Source organism: Labeo rohita, chromosome 17, assembly GCF_022985175.1.
Source record: "Labeo rohita strain BAU-BD-2019 chromosome 17, IGBB_LRoh.1.0, whole genome shotgun sequence".
Lineage (NCBI taxonomy): Eukaryota > Metazoa > Chordata > Actinopteri > Cypriniformes > Cyprinidae > Labeo > Labeo rohita.
Window position 1 is genome coordinate 6,812,589 of NC_066885.1, and position 27,333 is coordinate 6,839,921.

General features: G+C 32.6%; 1 protein-coding gene across 1 annotated transcript in view; it reads right to left on the reverse strand.

Moving 5' to 3' along the window:
- Nucleotides 1–7,958: 7,958 nt before the first annotated feature.
- The window catches only part of kiaa0586 (KIAA0586 ortholog), a 161,136-nt gene continuing 141,761 nt past the window's right edge, over nt 7,959–27,333 (reverse strand). Inside the window, 2 exon segments of the mRNA XM_051133094.1 lie at nt 7,959–11,053; nt 19,207–19,263. Of these exon segments, the coding sequence (XP_050989051.1) occupies nt 10,905–11,053; nt 19,207–19,263 (206 nt within the window). The 3' untranslated portion in view covers nt 7,959–10,904.

A 27,333-nucleotide genomic window follows, 5' to 3' on the forward strand; every position in this document is an offset into this window, starting at 1 on the left:
AAAATAAAATAAAAAAACAAACAACAACAAAAAAATAATAATAATAAAATAAAATAGTTTACAGGTGTGCCAGAGGGATATTATCAATAAAGATACATTTGTTTCAGTTACATTCAGTAAAATAAATAAATAAATAAAAATAAACAAAAACTTTAAAAGTGTGCCAGACAGATAACAATAAAGATTTGTGAAAATAAAGATGGTTTTCGTTCAGTCCAGTTCAGTACAAATAAAATAATATATATATATATATATATATATATATATTATATTTATATTTTAAATAAAATGAAAAAGCTTAAAGTTGTGCCAGAGAGATATTAACAATAATAATATGTGAAAATAAACATACATTTGTTTCAGTTATGTTCATTAAAATAAATAAAAGTTATAAAATAAAATAAAATAAAAACACTCAATAACCTTAAAAATGTGCCAGACAAATAAGAAGAAAGGTGTGTGGAATTAAAGATGGATTTTCAGTTTCAGTTCAGTCCAGTTCAGCACAAATAAAATAAAATAAAATAAAATAAAATAAAATAAAATAAAATAAAATAATTAAAAGGTTTAAAGGTGTGCCAGAGAGATATTACCAATAAAGATGTGTGGAAATAAAGATACATTTTTTAGTTTAGTCCAGTTCAGTACAAATAAAATAAAATAAAATAAAATAAAATAAAATAAAATAAAATAAAATAAAATAAAATAAAATAAAAAAACAAACAACAACAAAAAAATAATAATAATAAAATAAAATAGTTTACAGGTGTGCCAGAGGGATATTATCAATAAAGATACATTTGTTTCAGTTACATTCAGTAAAATAAATAAATAAATAAAAATAAACAAAAACTTTAAAAGTGTGCCAGACAGATAACAATAAAGATTTGTGAAAATAAAGATGGTTTTCGTTCAGTCCAGTTCAGTACAAATAAAATAATATATATATATATATATATATATATATTTATATTTTAAATAAAATGAAAAAGCTTAAAGTTGTGCCAGAGAGATATTAACAATAATAATATGTGAAAATAAACATACATTTGTTTCAGTTATGTTCATTAAAATAAATAAAAGTTATAAAATAAAATAAAATAAAAACACTCAATAACCTTAAAAATGTGCCAGACAAATAAGAAGAAAGGTGTGTGGAATTAAAGATGGATTTTCAGTTTCAGTTCAGTCCAGTTCAGCACAAATAAAATAAAATAAAATAAAATAAAATAAAATAAAATAAAATAAAATAATTAAAAGGTTTAAAGGTGTGCCAGAGAGATATTACCAATAAAGATGTGTAAAAATAAACATATTTTTATAAACATATTTGTTTCAGTTACGTTCTATAATAAATAAATAAATAAACAAACTAAAACATAATAATAAAAATGTAATTTTAAAAGTGTTTAAAAGAGATAACAATAAAGATGTGTGGAAATAAGCCAGAGAGATATTACCAATAATAACGTGAAAATAAACATACATTTGTTTCCGTTATGTTCATTAAAAAAAAAAAAAAAAAAAAAAAAAAAAAAAAAAAAAGAAATTAAAATACACAAAAACTTTAAAAATAACAAAGATAACAATAAGGATGTGTGGAAAAAAGGATTAATTTTCAGTTTCACTTCAGTCCAGTTTAGTACCCCCAAAAAAATTTAAAATACATAAATAGAACCTTTAAAAATGTGCCATAAAGATATTAACAATAAAGATGGAATAATGGATAATGGTTGAATTAATATTTGAATAATAAAATAAAATTTAAAACTAAATATTCAATTCAATCTTTGTTTGGTAAAGCAATCGTCACTATTAGTATTGCATATATTTAGCACTACAAATGACATGAACAGACACATTAAATTGTGAGTCATTCTTTCAGTTTAAACCAGCAAGCAACCATAGCAACACACTACAAACACATTATCAACCCCTATTCTATTCTACTGCCAAACTGTCAAATACAGAAGTTCATGTCCATTTGTTTTTCTCTGTACAGCTGCTGAAACAGCTGTCTTTCTTTGATGCTTTGATATAGGGGTTGAGGATAAAAGCTGTTGTACTTCCTGTCCTCTCAGCACGCCTGCCATCTCTGGCTCTGAGGATATGGCTGAGGGTCAGTGGCTGCACTCAAAGCAAACATCTGGAGACATCTGCTTCCCTCAGCCTTTACCTCATACAAAACAAAATGGACATCGGTGCCTTTGATGACGCCAACATAGACACAGAACACTGTGCTACAGCTTAAAAATACACATCTTCAGGCACTTCAACAGCAACAGAAGGGTTAAAATCAATCCTTTTTGCATTTCAGCTGAGTCAAACTCCCAGAAGGAATACGTTTACATGTCCAGATCATTCACGACTGCATAATTGATAATGGAGCATCGTCACCTAAGGCCAAACAACAACATTTTCGCTCTCTTCCTGGTTCTTTATTCTGACAAATCAATACTTTCTAACTCGCTTGTAGTCTTATGGGCGGAACAATGCGACTCAATGTGAGCCAAGGAAACTGTATGTCCATCCATCATCTGATCTGGCAGTGTGAACGCAGCCTGATTTCCATAAACACACACAGACAGCTTCCATCTGTAGCCCTCCACTAGATGCCAAACCTTACGCTGCATAATTAATCTCAGGCCGAGCGAGGAGCCATTAGCAAACACATTGTAGCTGCAGTCGTATTTGCGGTGCGAGAGCAACAACAAACGAGAATGGGCGCCTTAAGAGAGAGATTTTTTTTTTTTTTTTTTTTTTTTTGAAGAATCATTTGGCCAGTGTCCAGTACCCATTCTCCCCTGCGGTTCTCTTATCCATTGAGGCTCCATTAAAACCCCAGAGCGAGATAATCAAACCCCTCCCAAACACCAATTAACATGCATTCAGCCCAGCGGCGCAACACTTGGCCAAGAAATCTGCTCTGTGTCCAAACAAACTCGCACATTTGACTAGGAGAAGTTAATAGTCTCATTAAATAAGCTCAACTCCCCATTGCTGCCGGGACGCTTGAGCTGTTGAAGATAACGCAATCATCTTAATGCAATATGTGGCAATTTACAAATGCATTCTTGAACGTTGTGAGAATTATTCTATATTGGCCAGCAACAGACACTAAATAGTGTTGGTAACACTTTACAATAAGGTTTGATTCATTAACATACATTTCAAATACAAAAAGTATGAAAACAGTATAATTATAAATTAATTTTAACCTAGATAAAAAAAAACACATAGATTTTGATATCAAATTGATTAATATTAACAATTAGAACCAAGCTGTTTAAACATTATTTCAGGTATTCACACTTAGTTCAGAAATGCATGATAGTAATTTTCAATCCAATTCAATTTTAAAACAATTATAAAAAGTACATTTTTTAAACTAAATTCTAAAATAAAATGAAAATATCCAAAAGCAATTCATTCTCACAAGTAAAATTAGCTTGAGTTAATTGTCAATTCTACTCAATTATAAAATAAAATACTCAATAGCAATTCAATTTCACAAGTAAAATTAGATTGAGTTCAATTTCATTTTAATTCTAACATAAAATAAAATATCCAACAGCAATTCACTTTTGCAAGTAAAATGAAACTGAGTTGATTTTAAATTCTGAAATAAAATAAAATGCCCAATAGCAATTCACTTTCGTAAGTAAAATTACATCAAGTTTATTTTTAATTCAATCCTAATATAAAATACCCAATATCAATTCACTTTCGCAAGTAAAATTTGACTGAGTTTAATTTTAATTAAGTTCAATTCTAAAATAAAATACCCAATAGCAATTTACTTTCACTTGTAAAATTAGATTGAGTTCATTTTAAATGCAGTTCTACAATAAAATAAAATACCCAACAGCAAATCACTTTCACAAGTAAAACTGGATTGAGATCAATTTTAATTCAGTTCTAAAATAAAATACCCAACAGCAATTCACTTTTGCAAGTAAAATAAGATTGAGTTCAATTTCAGTTCAGTTCTAAAATAAAATAAAATACCCAATAGCAATTCACTTTTGCAAGTAAAATTAGATTGAGTTTATTTTCAATTAAATTCTAAAATAAAATACCCAATAGAAATTCACTTTTGCAAGTAAAATTAGATCGAGTTAATTTTCAATTCAATTCCAAAATATAATAAAATACCCAATAGTAATACACTTTCGCAAATAAAATTAGATTTTCAATTTCAATTCAATTCTAAAATAATATAAAATACTCAAAAGGAACTCACTTTTGCAAGTAAAATTAGATTGAGTTCATTTTCAATTCAATTCTAAAATAATATACCCAACAGTAATTCACTTTTGCAAGTAAAATTAGACTGAGTTCATTTTCAATTAAATTCTAAAAGAAAATACCCAAGAGCAACTCACTTTTGCAAGTAAAATTAGATTAAGTTCAATTTCAATTCAATTGCAAAATCAAATCAAATACCCAATAGCAATTCACTTTCACAAGTAAAACCAGACTGAGTTTATTTTCAAATCAATTCTAAAATATAATGAAATACCCAATAGTAATTCATGAGGTTCACAAGGTTACTTTTTCACTGAAAGGTTTTTCGGGGAGCCAAAAAAAAAAAATCCCTCTTAAGGAACCTTTATTTTTAAGAGTGCTGGGTCCACATGAACTGGAACCAGTTCATAGGTGCACACTGAATTCACACCAACAAAACTGCCGTCAGACTAAAATCTCTAGTGTGATAGTTCTTTACAGTGTAGCCAATTTAAAGAATAGATGTCCAGGAGCCAGACAGAGGTGGATATGACACTGGTGAGTGTCTCAGCAGGTGGAGGCTTCAAGGTCTGACATGAGGGAGTGATCTGTTTGGCAGGTGTTCAGTACTGAGGGTCACTCGGGTACAATCTCCACCATCCTGAAGCTTAACTGCAGTAATTCATCACTGGAGGGACAACAACAAAGCGGTGGCACACTAAACTGGCCTAAATCATCCAAGCAAGTCATTTATCTTATAAAACTCTCTGGTCTGAAAGGGCAAGGAAGTTCTTTGTGCTTCTTATCATGACCCCAAACATCATTACTCAACGTCACCTTGCTCTTGTAGTGAAATAAAGGAAGAAATCTTTACCAAAGCTGGTCAATGTCACCGATCGGCAGACAGGTCTGTGGATGTCCTACTTTATCAGATACGTGGCGTAACACTCATCCTTCTCCAACTTCCTTCTACAGCACTAAAGCATCTGTGCTAATGTAATATTTAAACGCCATAGGAAATTGGAGTTTTTAGGCTTTCAGTCCATACACAATAAAATGCTTGCTAGAATCAAAACATTATCTATTAACATTATCAATCCATTGTACACACTGTAAACTGAGGTTACTACTACTAATAATGAAAAACAAAACAGACTAGCTTTTCATTATTTCCACTCATTAGATCCTGTTATGGTTGCATAAATCAACACGGGAAAGAAACATTTCAAAATAAAATAAAATAAAATAAAATAAAATGATTAATAGTAGTTTATTTCCACAAGCAAAATTAGGCTGAATTCATAAACTAAAATGCAACAAAATGCAATTAATAATACAGTTGAGGTTATATATGAACATGGGGAAGAAAACATTTCTTAATATAGTAAAATCTAAAAATTAAATAAAATAAAATAACATATAAAAGATTAATAGCAGTTCATTTTGACATGATTTAGTGCATAAAATAAAATACAGTAAAATGCAATTAATAACACAGCTGAGGTCACATATATGAACGTGAAAGAAAACATTTCTTAATAAAGTAAAATATAAAAATATAAAAATAAAAAATAAAAGATTTATAGTATTTCATTTCCACAAGTAAAATCAGATTGAGTTCATAAAATAAAATAAAATAAAATGCAATTAATATTATAATTAGGGTTGCATATATCAACATGAGAAAAAAAAAAGTTTTCTTAATAAATTAAAATATAACAATAAAATAAAATAACAGTTTAAATGTCATAGCCATAATTAATAGAATTATTTTTTTTATTAATTTTGAATTAATAGAAGTTCATTTCCACAAGTAAAATTAGATTGTTTTCATTAAAAAAAAAAAATACAATTAAAAATACACAATCAATAACAATTCACAATATAAAATAACATAAAAATATAAATACAAATACATTAAAAATTGGATAAAAATAAAATACAATAAAATATAATTAAAAGAAATAATCAACCAAAAATAAAATACAATTAAATAAAATAAAAAAAATAATAAAGTAAAGTACAAGAAAATAAAATGAAATAAAATAAAAAACATTTCTTGAGGTCATGAAAGTCATAAAATCCCAAAGCTGGCTTCGTAAGTATGAATGCCTAAGTGGTATCTCAGTATCAATTAGCTATTCATTTCCCCCACACATAAAACACACGCATTAAGAGCTCAAAATGGCCTAAAGTGCCTTGATATGTGCATATCTTTAATCTATTTTATTATCCTACCCTCATAATTTCCCAATAAATGCTTTGCAGAACCACACTGCAGCTCTGAATCCTTAATGTGCATAATAAACTGCTCTCTAAAGGAGATTCTATCTAAAATCCGAATCCACACTGGTAATAGATCAATCAAATTACTGTTTATTAGCATAAAGTTAATCTGCCGCTTTAGTTGCCTCAAATCATAACCTCATTGGTCGCTTTGGCGCCGCAAATCACTGTCAGTATGAACAACCCTTTAACAGCTTCGCCCGTGCTTCTCAGGCAATCCTTAGGTTGGAAAAACTCATCCATCTGAAGTCACCATGATTAAATGCACAAAGTGTCACACAAAGCTGCTTCATCCAATCACAACTCACGATTCAACCAGCTATTGACATTCCAAACAAAACAGACACTCCAACGTGTGCCAATTCCCACAGGGTTTAAGCACCAGTCTCCGATGGAAACGGTCGCCCGATGAAGAGACGGGGGAAGGATTTTTCGTGACTTTTCTCTGTTCTACAGGACATTTCAAGAGGAGAGTGGACAAAGTCATGGTTAATTTCCAGCGGCTTCCTGCCCAACACATCTGGCTTTGATAAACAGCTGGTTAACGGGGGCTTTAAGAGGATTTTTTGGGGTGGGAGATGCGGGGGGTGGGACTGATATGAGCTGACTGCAAAGCTTGGCCCACAAACCTAATCTTTAGAAAGCACTTAAAACAAGTTTGAGTGATTTCAGGCCAGCACTCGGTTTCTGAGGGCTTCTCCTCTTTTCTCTGCAATGTGGTCCAGTTGTGCTGGCGGTTCTCTTGCGTATTCATTATAATCCAATCAAACTGACCTCAGCTCTCGAATGAGGTTGATCATTTAGTGTTTGGACACACACAGCTGCTTATATAGTTAGCACAGAAGCTACATATCATTAACCCAACGGAAAGATTAAATCACATGAAAAGCAATAACATACAGCTGGTATAACGCTGATTACCACAGACATTCATTTCAACTGGTCTAAGCCTACAGAACTGCAAATAAATGCTTCATATTTTAAACATGACAAAAGTTTAACCGTAATACTTCACCATCAGCAGAAGATTGGTGTGTCAGAATTGCTTACTAATCTTGTCTGAAATGATACCTAAACTTTAAAGTCATTTCATAAGATGAAAAAAATGTATCGTGCTACCCTTTCACTGTAACGCTGTAAAAAATAACATGACCAACTTCAAGATTCATGTCTAATTTTAAGTTAGTTTAATATAATTTTAATTATTTGTACAGCCAATTTGATTATACTTAAAAATGTAGGAAGAAAATGACATTTTTTTAAGTTGAAGTAGGTGATTTTTTTTTAAGTGTATGCAATTTTTTTTATATGCCTAGAATATTAAGATGACCTACACTGCCCACCAAAAGTTTGGAAACGCCCTAGAAAAGTTGGGTTTTGGATAATATTGGCATGAATCCTTTTTAATTTGTGATAATTTTGCACTGATAAGGGACAACACAAACTACGAAAACATATTTTATTACATAAACAGTTTATACATAGAAAAAACTTACATTTTTGATTCATCAAAATATCCACCATTAGCAGCAGCTATTACAGCTCTGCATAATCTGGGCCTAAATTCATTGTATTCTAAACTTAATTGGCGATCAATTGTTGAAGCTATTAAGGTGTGCTGAGCCAAAAATCTTTTAAAAACCTGGGCCAAGTTTAAACCAGTAACCAGGCATCACAGCGTGCGCACTCAACAACAGCTCCAGCGTTTTCAAGCGCTGACTAATCTAAGTGCCTTTGATTGGCCATTCCTAAGTTCAACAGAAACACGTTTGATTGGTTATAAAGCTCAAAGCGGCACAAAACAGCACGTAAAAGCAACCTGATGCAGTGTGAGCGAATCTACATGCAATTCCGCGAATTGACACTTTCTATTCATTTTCACATTTAATTTTAATCGCGACAGCCATAATACATTGTGTAATTGTGCAGGGGCTATTTTTGCCCCTTCGTCTTGAATTTATGGGGCATTTTGGCTCATTTTGATGGCATTTTTGCCATAAGCCCTCGTTAATTTCCAACCCTGGTGTATACCTCCAGTTCCTGCAGGAGTTACACCAAAAAATTATTTAGATATTTCATTAAAATAAAAACAAAAAAATAAAATAATAATAATACATTAAAAAAATATTTTAATTAAAAAATGTGTACCTACTTTTTTACTACAGATGCATAAAAATAGACAAATTGCAACTAACCATGACTAACTTTAGCATACATTTCTTCAGAGCAGCTGTGTACCACCGAGTTGCTCGTGTCTCTGGTCAGCATCACATCACACCATTAGCTTCTTCATTTCTAGCCCTGCTCTGGCTGCTCTTATCATCCGCACTTATCGCTCCATTGGCTGCTCTACAGCTGTGAAAGCCTAACATTTTCCCAGATGAGCTCTTTATATATAGGTTCCACTCCTCCTCACAAGGTTCTTCTCCTTATACCTGCAGAAAAACAGAGAAAAGTGGATACAGGGTTATTTTGTGCCATAGTGCTCTGACACGAGACTCAAAACAACAATACTCTCAGTTATTATTTTATTCTCGAACACAATCTGCTGGGAATTCCTGCACCAAGGTCACGACGGATCAAGATACTTCCATTAAAGTCTGAGAAGGTACGCTAGCAGACCACATGCTGTCTGTCTGATGCATACTGTGGACAAAAACAACAATGGTTTTCAAAAATATCAAAGCTCCGATTGACTGGTTTTATGCAATTTTACAGGAATGTATTGAACTGTTGGAAAACAAAATGACGTTTATAAGATAACACTTTACAATAAGGTTCATTAGTTAACATTAGCTAAGAATGAACAACACTTCTACAGCCTTTATTAATCTTAATGTTAATTTCAGCATTTACTGATGCATTAAAATCACAAGTTGTGTTTGTTAACATTAGTTAATGCACTGTGAACTAACATGAACAAACAATTGTATTTTTATTAACTAACATGTGGTTGTCTATGGAGTACTAAACCAGAATAAACATTAAAATGGACACAAGGCTTTAACATTATAAATGTTAACATGAGACTAGTGTAATGAAGTGGCTTACTAACCTTGCAAACGTTATGTCCACATTTTCAACTCAGGGTCGCGGAAAGTGGATAAACCCTGTAACTTTCACACATTATGCACCAATAAACTAGAAAGACACAGTACACAAGAAGCAAACTGGAAAAAACACTGTCTGCAAGTCATAACCGGCAGTTTATCTGCCTAGAAATATTGCTTTAGGCAAATAACACATATTTTTGCATTTTTTAAGCACTTAATCTAAACTACAAGCTACTGTATGCATTTCTGTTTTATTTTTAGAGTTATGCCCTTAAAATAATTAGTTTTTACTAGTTATGGAAGAACAGAGATTGTGAACAGTCGCCTTTCTTATATATTTATATATACACTACCAGTCAAAAGTTTTTGAACAGTAAGATTTTCTGCTCACCAAGCCTGCATTTATTTGATCTCAAGTACAGCAAAAACAGTAAAACTCTGAAATATTTTTAGTATTTAAAATAACGGTTTTCTATTTTAATATATTTTAAAAAGTAATTTATTCCTGTGATTTCAAAGCTGAATTTTTAGCATTATTACTCCAGCCACATGATCTTTCAGAAATCATTCTAATAATCAGATTCTGAATATTCTCAGAGTCTTCTTTAAAAAACCTTAAAAATCTTACTGTTCAAAAACTTTTGACTGGTAGTGTATATATTTTGGAACAAACTAGTAGCTTTACTGTAAATTGGCCTATTGTTAACCAAAATTGTGGGTGATTCTGGGCCAGAACGAGCTGTAAAATAGACCAGACTTCATGGCGATAGTCAGAAGTCTGTTTCTGCAAGACTTCTTCCAGACGTTATCATGTCTTAAGTGCTGAAAAGGAAACAGGATGCTTATTAGACAGGCATCATCAGTGCAGGACACTGCAATGCAGCATCTGATAACGGATATCTCTGTCTATCTTCCCGTGTAATGGGAGAAACAGCAGTCTGAGGCTAATGATGTGAAAAACCTCTCTCATGAAGTAATGCACCGCGCTGCCATTACCATGACAGAGAACAGCCTCGCTTGGACAGAAAGAATGCGACAAATGACGTCAACCTGGGGAGAAATGGGATGAAATTATGAAACTTCAATTAAAATTGGGATCAAGATTTGTTTAAAATTTATTCGTATAAAAATGTGCAACTATAGTTGCACTGCAAACAACAGCACATGTGGTTTCATTTAACAGCGATGCAAGAAAGATTAGAGTTCATTATATCACTTGCACTGACTGTCATCCAAATATGAGCTTCTGTGATGTGAATAATTTAAGTCTGAGAACATCTCCTTCCTTTCAGGCACTTAGCAGTTTCCTGTCAGAGGGGTTTCACAGGGTCATCGCTGTTAAAACACATCATTAGCAGAAGAGTCTGTATCTCCTTCAACAGAGCTGAGGCTGACAGACTCTTGATCCTGTTTGACAAACGGCAGCCTCACTGACATCACTCTGACATCACTTCCTGCTCCTTCTGTATGCAGAAAAATGTCTTCACCTGTGGGACAACAGATGAGTCAACATTTAGGTAATGGCAGGTGAAACGACAAGGACAACGTAAAAACATTATATAAACAAGATGTAAAACTAATTTTGGTTTAGGGTCTAAGTTTATATATACAGCTAAAGTCAAAAGTTTTCATACACCTTGCAGAATCTGCAAAATGCTAATTATTTTACCAAAATAAAAGGGATCATACAAAATGCAAGTTATTTTTTATTTAGTACCAACCTGAATGAGATATTTCACATAAGATTTTTACATATAGTCCACAAGAGAAAATAATTGAATTGTTCAAATTATAAAAATGACCCTGTTCAAAAGTTTACATACGCTTGATTCTTAATACTGTGTTTTCATCTGAATGATCCACAGCTGTTTTTTGTTGTTTAGTGATAGTTGTTCATGAGTCCCTTGTTTGTCCTGAACAGTTAAACTGCCTGCTGTTCTTCAAGAAAGTCCCACAAATTCTTTGGTTTTTAAGCATTTTTGTGTATTTAAACCCTTTCCAACAATGATGGTATGATTTTGAGATCCATCTTTTCATACTGAGGACAACTGAGGGACTCATATGCAACTATTAGAGAAGGTTTAAACGCTCACTGATGCTCCAGAAGAAAAAACAATACATTAAGAGCTGAAAACTTTTGAATTTGAAGATCAGGGTAAATTTAACTTATTTTGTCTTCTGGGAAACACACAAGTATCTTTTGTAGTTTCTGAAGGGCAGTACTAAATGGAAAAAAATATGATATTTACACAAAATAAGAAAAATGTACACAACTTTATTCTGTTCAAAAGTTTTCACCCCCTGGCTCTTAATGCAATGTTTTTCCTCCTGGAGCATTAGTGAGCGTTTGAACCTTGAGTAATAGTTGCAAATAAGTCCCTCAGTTGTCCTCAGTATGAAAAGATGAATCTCAAAGTTATAAAGTCATTGTTGGAAAGGGTTCAAATACAGAAAAATGCTGAAAAACCAAAGAATTTGTGAGACCTGAAGGACATTTCTGAAGAACAGCAGGCAGTTTAACTGTTCAGGACAAACAAGGGACTCATGAACAACTATCACTACACAAAATAAAACAGCTGTGAATCATTCAGGTAACAACACAGTATTAAGAATCAAGTGCATGTAAACTTTCAACAGGGTACTTTTTATAAATCCAACTATTCTTGTGGACTATATGTAAACGTTTTTTCTTATCTTATTGAGGTCAGTACTAAATAAAAAAAAAAACATGCATTTTGTATGATACCACTTATTTTGGTAAAATAATTAACATTTTGCAGATTCTCCAAGGTGTACGTAAACTTTTGACTTCAACTGTATATAATTTCAACTTTTCTAAACACTCAAATCTTAAGTTCTTTGGTAAGTATAAGTCATGATTTTGGAAAGATCTAATTCTAAGTGCTACATTTGCTACAACATTCTGACATGTCAATGCAGTTAAGTCATCCTGTTAAGCCCTAAAATGAAGGCTTTCCAGTTAATGACATTGAATAGGACAGTGAACTCATCATCTGAACACACTGACATCAGCTGCTTATTAGGACATCTTTTATAACCGTCACATTGGCCTGCCGGCTACACACTTACACAAACACACAAACAAACACTTATCAGTCATTTCCTCTGTATTTGGGGGGGGGGCAGCAGGCAGAGGCTGGGTGGGCATTTACCCAGATCAATGGGGCGTGTAGGAGAGGAAGTGTGAGGGAACAGAGACCCTCATGGGACCGCCGGGCACACACTGATGGAGATCAGCAGGAGGCTGTGATTCAGACTCACACACACATACAACAGAGGACCATGCTCTTTCCTGTGTGTTTTCTCAAGCTGTTAGAAAACTGTCACTGGTGAGGAAAATAAAGCTGGAGAGAGATATTCAACCTCAGCTATACGGCATAAAAAGGATATGTTCTACACAAGTAGAGAGTTTTACTTTGTTCCTTAAAACACATATGGAAATACATTACATATGTAATATATTCATAATTATTTAAAATTACGTTTTAACTACTTTCACAATTGCTTCTTGACATATTTTATCTCTACTTTAAAATTCTGATTTATTTTTACTATTTAAAATAACAGTTTTCTATTTGAATATTTTTTAATGTAATTTATTCCTGTGATCAAAGCTAAATTTTCAGAATCATTACTCCAGTCTTCAGTGTCACATGATCCTTCAGACATTACTATAATATGCTGATTTGCTGTTCAAGAAACATTTATTATTATTATTATCATCATCAATATTTTAAAAAGTACATCTTTTTCAGGATTTTTGATGAACAGAAAGATACAAAGATCAGCATTTATCTGAAATAAAAAGCTTTTGTAACATAATACACTATACCATTCAAAAGCTTGGAGTCAGTATAATTTTTTTGCTTATTTGTGAAAGAAATGATAGAAATTATTACTTTTATTTAGCAAGGATGCTTTAAATTGATCAAAAGTGATGTCGAAGACATTTATAATGTTAGAAATGATTTCTATTTCAGATAAATGCTGTTCTTCTGAACTTTCTACTCATCAAAGAAACCTGAAAAAAATCTACTCAGCTGTTTTCAACAAAATAATAATAATAATAATAAATGCTTTTTTTTGAGCAGCAAAACAGAATATTAGAATGATTTCTAAAGGATTGTGTGACTGGTGTAATGATGCTAAAAATTCAGCTTTGAAAGCACAGGAATAAATTACATTTTTAAACCTAATCAAATAGAAAAGAGTTATTTTAAATAGTAAATATATTTCAAAAATTAAAAAAAAACTGTACTTTGAATCAAATAAATGCAGGCTTGGTGAGCAGAGAATAATTCTTTAAAAAACGAAAAAGATCTTACTGTTCAGAAACTTGTGGTGTATATATAAAATAAAAAAAATAGATGATAGTGTTTTATTAAAAATAAAATTTAAATAAAACATTAACATATAATGTAAATATATAATATATATTGTTTATATAATAATAATTATATAATATAATTTTTCTTACGCACACACATGTATATATCTATTGGTCTATGTATGTATATACCTCTCTATATATCCATATCTATCCATCCATCTATCTATGTATACGCACACACACACGCACACGCACACACGCACACACGCGCACACGCGCACGCACACACACACACAGTGTTTTTAACGTGGTACATAATAAATATATCTTTTTGTTTTTATGACCTGAAGGCTCTTTTTATAGCTTAGTATCTATACATATTGTGGAGGGAGCATGTTGAAGAACATCTATATAGTAAATCAAACTCTTTTATTTCAAAAAAGCAAGGAATGTAATGTTTTCCATGGTATGTCTCCTTTAAAAATACCTTCCAGTTTGCTTTGATCCACAAGACATCAATTTGAACTGCAGAACATTTACTAGGAGACCTAAAGAGATTTTACATGGACCTCTCCCATAATTTCCCTCCCACAAATATTGAGCTTCATTGGCTTGGACAGACCGAACAGCCTGCACATGGTTTTACTGGAGTGTGTTCAAAGCAAACTGACACAATCAGATTCGTTCAATAGATGATTAATAAAAGCCACTTCACGCCTAACGATTAAATCATAACCTGAATATAATAACAAGAAAAACCCCCACAGATTCAAACATTTGATATGGATCGCCTACAATAACAAGACCATGTGGTGATGCACTTCCACGTGGAAAATGTGCAGTCGTCATAATTTGGACTGTGATTTTTCTTTTGACTGTTGCCAGCATTGGCAAAATAACCTGAACAGAACAATAAAAAGCCAATAAGCAACAAGCCAACAAGCCTAGCCAGAAATATGGTAACATCCTCATTAAAGCGTTTGTTCACCCAAAAATGAATATTGTGTTGTTATTTTCTGACCCTCATGTTGTTCCAAACCTGTATAAGTTTCTATTTTCCATAAAACACTAAATAAGACATTTTAAAGAATGTTCATGCTGCAACCAAGATGTGACTGTAAAGCTTCAAAAAGGACCACAAAAGCACTGCAAAAGAAGTCAATATAAATAATACATAATATTTAAATTCTTCTGAAGCCATACAATAACTTTATGCATAGAAAAGACTCAAATTTAAGTTGTTATTCACAGAAAATCTTGCTTAACAGACATGGTCACCATTCACTTTCACTGTATGGCAAAAAGCAGGTTTTTGCTATAAAAATCTCCTTTTGTTTTCTAGGTCATACAAGTTTGAAAAAACCTGACTAAATGAGTGAATAAATAATTACAATTTTCATTTTTCATTTTTGGGTGAACTGTCCCTTTAAGACATTAGGAAGAGGCTGAAACTCATTCACATTGGATGTGATGACCTTCATGTCGTACTGTAACAAGAAAGAGGACTGAATAAGTAATGTTATTTCACACAAATATTCAAAAGTAAAAGTCCTTGGGGCATGTTTGCTTGCTGTAGTGTGTCTTTACGGCCGTCTGCAGTGAACACTGCCTCTGTGGAGCAGATGGGCCAGGTTTGGCACAGATTCTTGTTGGAAAACCCTGTGGCCTACAAACACTACAGACTGACTACAACACCTCAGGGTGGAGGACGAGAGAGCAAATGAAGGCAGTGAAAGGGAAAGAATGAAAAGAGTGGGAGTTTGTCCGCCAACAAAAACAAAAACTTGCTTTAAGTTGAAGAACATGTAAGCCGCCCAGAGCTATTCAGACCCAAGCGAGCGCGATAGTGGGTGTCATGAATCAGTAAACAGCATTCAATGAACACCTACTTTTTTTTTTTTTTTTTTTTTTTTTTTTGTAAAATAAGCCCTCAAAGAAAGTCTCGACTCTGTGTTTATATAAATGAGAGTAGCAGATGAATATAACGCAAAATAAATAAATGATTAAATACATAAATAAAACAAAAACATCTACCAGACAGCTTTCCCAAATAAATAAATAAATAGTCTATCAAATGTTATGAATAAATAAATAAATAAATAAATAAATAAATAAATAAATAAATAAATAAATAAATAAATAAATAAATAAATAAATAAATAAGACAAACAGCAACCAGACAGGTTTCCCAAATAAATAAATAAATAAATAAATAAATAAATAAGACAAACAATCAGCTATCAGACAGGTTTCCCAAACAAACAAACAAACAAACAAATAAATAAATAAATAGATAGATAGATAGATAGATAGATAGATAGATACTTAAGAAGAAGAAGAAAGGCAAACAGTCTATCAAACAGATCCCATAAAACAAACAAACAACTAACTCATGGAACAACACGAGAATGAAAGACAAAATAAATTTTCATTTTTTGAGAAACTACAGTATGCCTTTTTCAGAGCTAAAGCAATAATTTCATTTTCTGTGTGGCAATAACAAATATTCACATCTGTGTGAAAAGACCCAAACTCCACAGCCAAGAACATCACACTTGAGGCGAAAGGCAGACATTACCGTGCCACTGAAACGGCCTGGCTGAAAACTACAGAGACGTCAGTGTATTGGGAAAGTATCAGACTGTTGGAATTGGAGTATTTAATAAGAGGTTTTGAAAAGATATCAGTACAAATCTTCACAAACAATAATTTTCTTTAAACATACAACCTCAGGAAGATAAAAATGGCCTCTAGCGTAAAATGGAAGACATTTACATAATTGTACTCTGCGGTTGAGAGTTTAAAATGGTTTGAAACCAAGCAAAACATAAGATACATTTGCTTAAAACTTCTGCATATCCTTGGAGAGTTTAGGACTGGAACAAAAATCAAACCATTGCAACAATGGGATAATTGTCTTACTTCAACTCTGATATTATGAACGGTGCTGTTGGTCACTGGGATGGCTTTTTTGAAATATTCCTAAGAGCTGGGTGTTCAGGGGTCATATGGGGACAAGAGATGGTTTTAAAGGAGAAGTTCGCCCATAAATGAAATAAAGAGACAAAGAGTGCATGATAACATTCAGATGTGTTATGATTGCTAGTGAGAACTAATGTTGTTTGGCATCACTGATCAATCCAGACCAAAGGTTTTTTTAATAGCATCTATGGTTCCATTAAGAACCTTTAACATTAGTGGAAAAAGGTTCTTTAAATGATTAAAATGCTCTTCACACTAAAAAAAACGTAGTTCTTTTAAGAACTGTTCAATGCAAGGTTCTTTGGGGACCAAAAATGTTTTTTCTATGGCAAAGATATGAAAAACTCTTTTTGGAAAACCTATTTTAAGAGTGTACTATACAATACAAAATAGGGGTTGACCAATTATTGGCGCCGATATTAAGCATTTTTACGATTATCGGTATCAGTCATTTTCAAAAACTGATTTGCTGATAAAATAATTTAAAAGCATTTAAAGAACGTTTTTGTCAGAGCCCTTGTTATTCTTAATTTTGACATTGATTTTAATTTTTACACCAGACATACATATTGGTTCAAATATCGGTTATCGGTTAACTTGATCTGTAATAATCGTATCGGCTTTGGCTCTGAAAAACACATATGTGAAATAAATCTGAAAGCTGAATACATAAGCTTTCAGTTGATGTATGGTTTGTTAGGATAGGACAATATTTGGCTGAGATACAACTATTTGAAAATCTGGAATCTGAGGGTGCAAAAAAGAAAAATCTAAATACTGAGAAAAAGTTCAAATTAATTCTTAGCAATGCATATTACCAATCAAAAATTAAGTTTTTATATATTTATGGTAGGAAATTTACAAATATCTTTACTTAATGATCTTTACTTAATATCCTAATGATTTTACTTAAATGATCTTTACTTAATATCCTAATGATTTTTGGCATAAAAGAAAAATCGGTAATTTTGACGCATACAATGTATTGTTGGCTATTGCTACAAACATAGGTCTACCCTTGTTACTTAAGACCGGTTTTGTGGTCCAGAGTTACATACTGGTCAACCCCTAATACAAAACATCTTCTACGTTTGGAAACACAACACTGAGTAAATTCGATTTTTTATTTTAGGTAAACTATTCCTACAAGTTTTCATGTTCATCTTGTTCTACACACAGAGCACCTCTAAAACGATTACACAAAAACCTTCTAAATATTATATTAGTGAAAGATGAAACCTGGATACACAAAAAAGTTTAGACGCAAAGTCTGTCTCTTTGGCTTCTGTGAGACAAAGAACTGATACTATAGATCCATTAAGGACGGCACTTCCTTTCAAAAGACAAACATCTTAAAAGCTCCATCACTTATTCATGCTTTTGCAATTTCTATACTTGCACAACACATCTCAGTATGTCAGCATTTTGTCTCTTCCAGGTTACTCCTCACATATTAATAACAGAAAAAACTGGGCGGGATTATTAAGAAAAAACATTTCTGCAGAAGAAAGTCATGCAGGTTTGAAACGACATGAGGGTGAATAAATGATGACAGAGGATTCATTTTTGGATGAACTCTCTCTTTAAATCTCAAAGCAGTGCCAGAACTCATAGAGGAGAGATCGGTATCTGTTTTTGCAGGGGACCAGGTGGTAAGGTCAAACTTTATCTGTCAGCAAAGCTTTAAAATACCACACTAAGGACAATGAAAACTCAGCTAAAAGAACTACTGCATGACCTTCAGAGACAGTGAAAGTATCCAGATGCTGCAGAAAGCCAAATCCTTCAAGCAGAGATTCAGAGAAGAACAAAATAGATGGATAGAGGTGATAAAAGAGGCACAAATCTGACACAATTTGGGAATGCAGTCATTCCGCAGAAATGAAGCACTGGGAAAAAATGACTCATGAGTGTACAGTATGTTCAACGTCTGAATGTATTAAACACAGTTTCTAACCTCCTCTAAGAAGACACCTGCAAACACTTAACAGAGTTCTCCACCTCATTTCAAGCTCTCAGGATGGACAGATATGTCAAACTCCCCCCTCACCTGACCTCTTACATCTACTCTACTTCACTCTGTCTTTTCTCCGCTCTCATCTGGCTGCTTAGAGGTTTGGGAGTGTCAAGAATGAAGCTGTCTGGCAGTGTTTCACAAAGCCTTTGGAAAGGTTTCTGTGCTGTACTGTGTGAAATTGCTCAACAACAAGAAGAGAATTTAAATAAGAGGCAATGAGATCAAATGAAGCAAATTATACGGATACATCTGAAAGCAATAAAGACATGCCAAACTATTTACACAACTACCTTTCTCGTTGTCCCCATAAAACGTGTCATCTGAAAGTCTCCTTAGCTGCGGAAACTCTGGAGAGAAACAAACACAAGGTCAAATAAATTAAATTGCAACGGTAGCACAATATATATACACAACAGTTCATTCTGGTCCTCGAATCTGATCGGCTGAGAGGAGTGTGATATTCTAGTGATAACAGAACTCCAACCGTCTGAGCGTTTGTGTATTTCTCATTGTGAGTATGATGGCGGACGCCCAAATCCACTATGATTTTATAAATAATATTTCTGTCATGAAATGTAGTTTTACGAGTTTTTAGATGAGAATGTACTACTTGTTAATTAAGATAACGTCTATTTAAAAATATGCTTTGATGTTTTCAGCACTTATACACCAAATATATCAGCCAAATCTTCTAGAACTCTGACTCTGGTGTCTCTGGATCTATAATTAGTAGGGATGTGGCCAGATCTCGTGGCACAAGATTTCGCGAGATCCGATGTGTAGATCTCATTACTATATCCTGGCAAACATTTTGCAGTGTTTACATTAGAGCTGCACGATTAATCCTTAAAATAGCAAGATCTCAATTCAAACACCCACACGATCTTATTACTGAATGGCAACGATTTAGCTATGTCTATTAGGACTGTTTTACATCACGAGTGTCAGTGGAGCGTGAGAAGCACGTTTTGTCGTTGCCCATGTTAATGAATCAGAGAGTAAGGGTAAATGTGAACGCAGAAAGAGCAACACAAACAGTTTTTTCAACCACATTATAATCATTATTTCTGTGTTACAGACATTTAAATAATAGAAGTACTGGGATAAAAGTTTACAGGTTGTGTATAAACACTCTGTCTACAGTAGCGATCAAAACTAAAGTATCTTAACACGTGTATGTATTGTAACGCTTATCCTCTTCCGCCAGGAGGTGGCGACAACTCTCGTTTTAAAAAAGTATGTCATTGAATCATTCATTCAAGAGATTTGAAACATATCTTAATGAAGTAAGACACTGACTCCTTCATTGAATGTTTTTTTTTTAATGAATATATGTATTTAAAAGACTTCAGCAATGAACAGTTTGTCAGAACCATTAGTAAATTACGTTATTTGTTTAGTTTTCTAATCTTTTTTCTCCAGAATCATGAGAGAATCATGGTCTCCAATTTATTAAAAAACAACTGGGATTCTCAATTTATCCAGAATCGTGAAGCTCTTGTTTAAATGTTGTTTATTTCTGCATATAATTCATTAAAATGGAAGTTTAATTTCATAAAGTTCAAAATGCACCTACATTTTTTTGCATTTTGTCTTTTTCAATTGAATAAAAGACTATTTTCCCTATATATTTCTTCATTGAGGATTTCTTAAGAAAAGTTGAAAAATCTCATCTCGTCTCGTTCTCGTGAACCCAGTCTCGTGTCTCGTCTCGTCTCATGAGATAAGTGTCTCGTCACACCCCTAATAATTAGGGGTACGTTTAGAATTTGACAGTGTGAAGAAAAAAGTTTTCCTGTTTCCCAAAACCCAAACATGACCTTACATAGCTGCTTTGAAACAATCTATATATAAATAAAGGTGATCTGTAGGAATGTGCGCATAAAATACCATCTATGTTTGTTACTGTCCACCATGTTACCTTTACTGGGTAACACAGTTGACAGGTAACTTAGTTGACATTTTTAGTGTTTTGGGCATACACTGTAAAAAATAAAAAACACAATTTGTTGAGTCAGCTTAAAATAATTAGTTACCCTGCTGCCTTAAAATTTTAAGTTCAGTCAACTAAAATAAGTTTAGTCAACTTGAAATGTTAAGTTGTATGAAGTAACAACTTAGATATTTGTGTTTGCTAAACTTAACAGATGGGTAAGTAACCCAGCTGCCTTAAAATTTTAAGTTGATTCAACTCAAATATCTAAGTTGTCACTTAGTATAATTTAACATTTCAAGTTGAATAAACTTTTTTTTGAGTTGACTGAACTTAAAATTTTAAGGCAGCCAGGTTACAAATTATTTTAAGTTGACTCAACAAATTGTTTTTTACAGTGTATACGCAACATGGAAGCCTAGAACTACTGAGCATATGCTGTTTAGAAATATATTTTCATAAACAAAACATACGTTTTAGCTAAATTGTCTTGTTAAAATTTGCAGCAATAATACTTGTCAATTAATCCACTCTTGACACACGTTTGCTAGTTTAACCAATATTAGGGGAAAGAGAGAACAACTTCTAGTGTTTCATCCATGTGCTTCTAGAGGAAATATCATCATACTGTGCAAATTATGCCAGAATGGGACAAACCATTCCTTTTTGAGGGGGGTTTCTAGTGGGTAACTTAGTTGACAATGGTTTTCCGGACACAAATAAAACAAGTTATATCACAATAAACACTTATTATTTTTAAAGCGCACACCCAAATGTCTTGATAAACTAATCTAACTGAAGGCAAAACTATGAAATTAATTTATATTTGAGGTAATTTTTATGCTTAAATGCAGAGTAGAATGAGCAACTTTACAAAATTTGACAACTGAATACCAAGGTTGTATGTGATATGAACATAATTTTTGAACAAAATATATGGCTTTTTCAACATATACTAGTGTGATTGCGAAAAATATAATTGTGTGCTAGAAAATAATTAAGCATCGGGGCTTAATACTAATGAAAATATATTAAAAATATACTTCATGGAAATGAGATGTACCCACAATTATAGAATGACCCCTCTATTTATCAATCAGACAACTGTATTTAGAAAGTAAACAGGGTCAGTTTTGATTACATGCAACTGTTGACTTTTAGTCAGCATTTAACTGCACCAAAGAGGGTCTCCTCAGCAAATCTCTTCATTTGACCAAAAAAAAAAAAAAAAAAAAAAAATCTAACTTGTTTCTGTGTTTTGGGTAGAAAACTCAGCATCACGAGGTGAGAACATCACATGAGCACAGCTTGGCTAGAGCTACAGAATCACACACAAGACTACACACTTGAGTGCTGTTATACACCTACCCTCCGCTCAGTTCCCCTAAAGGCGTGAGGAGATGTTAAAGAGAGGCATTCACCTTCAAACTTTGCCTGCTGCAAGCCAATGCCAGACACGTTTTAAAACCCTAAACTTACAGGACTGCACTGGAAGGCAATAAACAAAAGGCCTTTGCATGTGTTTATTTTAGGAAAATGCTTTGTGAAATGTTCTTTATCCTCAAGCGAGGAACACAATGATCTTGTGAATTAAAATAGCAACCTTGTGCCACTGTGAAAATGGCAGAACAGCATAAGTTTTAAACAGGTTCTTTTTGTGAATCAAAAACAGAGCGGAACTAGCATTAAATGATTTTAGAACAAATGTCTCTTTTAGACTGGTTCGTTTTGGAAATCAAAAAGATAAAGCAAGACCAAATGAGTCTACTCTTTTGAGCTTGTCTTTATAATTAATTATCTTAAAAACTCAGGAGTTATTTTTTGAATCAGTCTGATGGATCCTTCACAGAATTTCATATACACTGCTGTCCAAAAAGTTTGGGATTAGTAAGATGTCTTTTCTGCTCATCAAGGCTGCTTTTATTTGATTATAAATACAGAAAAAACAGTAATATTGTGAAATAGTATTGCAATTTAAAATAGTGCTTTTCTATCTTAATATACTTTAAAATAGAATTTATTCCTGTGATGCAAAGCTGAATTTTCAGCATCATTTTTTTTTTTTTTTGGAACCTGAGATACTTTTTTTTCAAGATTCTTTGATGAATAAAATGTTAGAAAGAACAGCATTTATTTAAAAAAATATACACTACTGTTCAAAAATTTGGGGTCAATATTTTTTTTCTTTCTTTGTTTGAAAGAAATTAGTACTTTTATTCAGCAAGAACGTGTTAAATTGATAAAAAAAAAGTGATAGTGAAGACTTATGTTAGAAAACATTTCTATTTTGAATAAATTCTGTTCTTTTACATTTTTCATTCAAGTATCACATGTTCAAAAAAAATATTAAGCAACACAATTACTTCCAACATTGATAATAAATCAGCATATTAGAATGATTTCTGAAGGATCATGTGACACTGAAGACTGGAGTAATGATGTTGAAAATTCAGCGTTGTATCACAGAAATAAAATATATTTTAAAGTACATTAAAATAGAAAACTGTTATTTTAAATTTCATAATATTACTTTATTTTCTGTACTTTTGATCTAATAAATGGAACTTTGATGACTGTATATATACACCAAATCAGCATATTAGAATAGTTTCTGAAAGATCATGTGATAATTCCAAATAAATGGACTTTTTTTAAGTCAAATATTTCCATCTGATTGAACTGGAACTGAATCCGGAAAACCCAAGATTAATGACTGGAAACGTCAAACAATAAGTACAAAGCTGAGACTGTTCGTGACCCGAATGGCTTGAACCAAATGAGATAGATGATGTCCTTTAATGTAAAGGAAGTGCTGACTACAGTGCTACAGTGTTAAGAGCACTCAGAATTCCTTCAGCTTTATGTGTTTTCTTAAGAGTGACATCACAGTATCGTTCCCATGCTCTAAAAAGAGCCGAGATCAATCATATGAGGGTATGCAGGTTTAAAACAAGATAAATATCATAGAAAGCCTAAGAAACCGTGCATGCGTTTAAAGAGTCGGCTATGATTTCTTTCATCAAACGCGCACACATGAATCAATGTGTCAAAGCGAGACAAATGGTCCATAAATTAATTATACTATCTGCCCTGCCTCATTTCTGTGGAATACAGCCAAAGGGTTGTTCCATGGGATAAATGTCAGGTCGAATTTGATTTATAGGGATTTTTTCCACAGGTGGAGACCTCCTGACATAACCCCGCTGAGCCGCGAGCCTCCGTTCATGAGGCCAGGTGGAGCTGGGGTCGTCCTCGGAGCATTTAAAACCCCATCAAACTTCCTATCCCCTAAAGACAGATTAAGTCAATCAAAGCCTTCAATGGCTCTTAACTAATCCTTTTCTTTGAGCTTGTTTACAGCGCCGCTCAGGAAAGCCGCATGGGCCGCCGATTGAAGCATTGTGTTGCAAAGTGCCGCCCACCACCCATCTCCACTTTTCCATCAGCCCCGACCTCAGAAACAAGAGCAGCGTTGAATACAGAGAGTGCTAATTGAGAGTCAAGAGGTTACGACCTTTGGATAGGGGTCCACGTGACCCCACCCTACACCCCAGAGAGGGAACTACGGCCTGGATCGGGAGGGGCGTTGGGTACGGTTGGTAACTGGGGTCACGTGGACCGTCCTCTTGGTTTATCAAGAGATCTAGCAGCAGGGTTTGGTTGGATTTGCATTCGGCCAGAGGAGCTTTCATCCCCCTCTCTTGGTCCATGGGGTGATGGGACGGCCTCTCAATGCTTCTTTCATCTGGGTCTGCTGGAGAGGTTGGAACACAGAGCTGGGCTTAGACAGCAGGCAGGACTCCCATGTGGAGAAGCCGGGCCGTAACCTCACACACAGGGGTCAAGGAGCCGAGAGGAGATAGGGTCAGCGAGGCCACTGCTCAGGGCCGCAGATAGAGAGAGAGAGAGAGAGAGTGAAAGAGAACAGAGAAAGATCTTATCCGTCTTCATTCGGAGAAACCTCCCCCGTTCTCCCTCCAAGGCCTCTTTAAAAGCATTGGACACTGTATCAGAACATCACAAAGACAAGGCCAGTGTTTAAGACCACTGTAGGCCACCAGAATCCTTTAAATGTCACGTCGGCCCAGGGGTGAATTTCACGAAACCTTGTCGGGAGCACAACCGGGTCGTATTTCTCCCCCAAACAAACAAAAGCCTAAAAATGGAATGACTATTGCTTGAAATGTGGCAAGTGAACAGAGAAGTTTCTAATGGGTGCAACTGGAAAAAAATAAATATTATTTTGTGTTGTGAGATTATTTATTTTTCTTCTTAAATGATCATTATACTACCGTAAAAAAATTTGCATTACTGTGATAAAAAAAAAAAAAAAAAAATCGGAGAAAATAAATTCACAGTAACTGCAGTAATGAGAATCGCTAAAAATAACAGAAATAAAACTAAAATAAATAAATAAATAAAATAAAAAACCATTCACATACTGTGAATGTGTGGGACAATGTACTTAAAAATTAAAATATTTTTTAATTATGAAAGTAATTATGTAAAAATTTAAAAATGTATAAACAACAACAACAACAAAACTAACTTATTTTTTAATACGCCCCCCCCACCTTCATCTTTCTGGGGTGAATTGCGATCTAGACATTTTTTATACAATTTACTGTAAAAAAATAAATAAATAAATAAATAAAATAAAATAAAATAAAATAATAATAATAATAATAATAATAATAATAATAATAATAATAATAATTTGTATTACTGTGATAAAAAAATAAAACAAATAAATTCATAGTAATCGCAATAATGAGAATCACTAAAAACAACAAATACAACTAAAATAAAAAAAAAATAAACAAATGCACAACAGTACTGTGGATGCGTGGGACAATGTACTTAAAAAATTGTAATAATTTTTAATTCAAATATTCTGTAAATACTTGAAAATGTAAAAAAAAAAAAAACACAACAAAACAATTTTTTTCAACTTATAATATTTTTTCCCCTTTCATCTTTTAGGATGAATTGTGATCTAGACATTTTTATACGATTTACTGTAAAAAAAAAAAAAAAAAAAAAAAATTAAAATTAAATAATTTGAGAATCACTAAAAATCACTAATAAAACTAAAATAAATAAAAAAAACATGCATAGCAGTACTGTGAATGTGTGGGACAATGTACTTAAAAATTCAAATAATTTTTAATAATAAAAATAATTATGTAAAAATTTGAAAAAACTTTTTTTTTCAACTTATTTTTAATACTTTTTTCCCCTTTCAACTTTGGGGTGAAATGTGATCTCGACATTTTTCATGAGATTCACTGAAAAAAAATGTAATTTGGATTACTGTGAAAAAATAAAAAAAAGTGTACACGCTATGCGAAAGTTTTTTAAATAAAAAAATTTGATACTTTTGGAGCCTTGGTGTTGCCGACTTTACATTTGAATTGTGATAAAAATAAAAACATGAAATATAAATAAGAGAAAATAATTTCACAGTAATCGCAGAAATGAGATTCATTAAAACAACAAATAAAACTAAAATAAATAAAATAAAAGCCAGATGCATAAAAATACTGAGAATGTGTGGGATAATGTACTTAATACCCTAAATAATTTTTAATGATGAAAATAATTATGTAAAAATTTGAAAACATTAAAAACAAAACAACTACAAAACAATTTTTTCCAACTTATTGGTAATACTTTTTTTCCCTTTCAACTTTGGGGTGAGATGCAATCTAGACATTTTTCATGAGATTCACTGCAAAAAAAAAAAAAAAAAATTAATATGCATTACTGTGATAAAAAATATAAATATATGAAATATAAATAAAAGAAAATAAATTCATAGTAACCACAGTAATGAGAATCACTAAAAATAACAAAAAAACCTAAAATGAATGAAATAAAAACCAGATGCATAACAGTACTGTGAATGTGTGGGAGAATGCACTTAAAAAAAATAAAATATTTTAATTATGAAATTTGTAACTTTTAACTTTGGGGTGAAATGTGATCTAGACATTTTTCATGAGGTTCACATGAACTGGTAAAAACATTAAAATCTGACTCTATGATATTTAGGAGGTTTAATGTAATATTTCCACCACCTGTTGGAGAACAATAAGCATGCAAAAATATGTACATTTAAAAATTATAAAAATAATATAATTCCATATTTTTTCCCTTTGATATTGGGGTGAAATGTGACCTAGATATGTTTTCGCAAAAATTTACTCAAACTTGTAATCTGACTGTATTACATTCTGCTTAACGATATTTAAAAGGTTTAATCTAATATTCGCCACCATCTGCTGGATCGATTATATTAGCCCAGCATAACCAGAGGGGTTAAAGAACGGCAACATGAATCTTCTCAAATACCCTGTCACACACTTAGACCACAGCAGAATAACTAAACTTTGCTAGAGAGGGATTTCTGTGAGTCAGTTTTCTGGCAACACTGCATTATAATATATTAACCCAAGTTTTCCATCCAGCAAAGATGCATTTC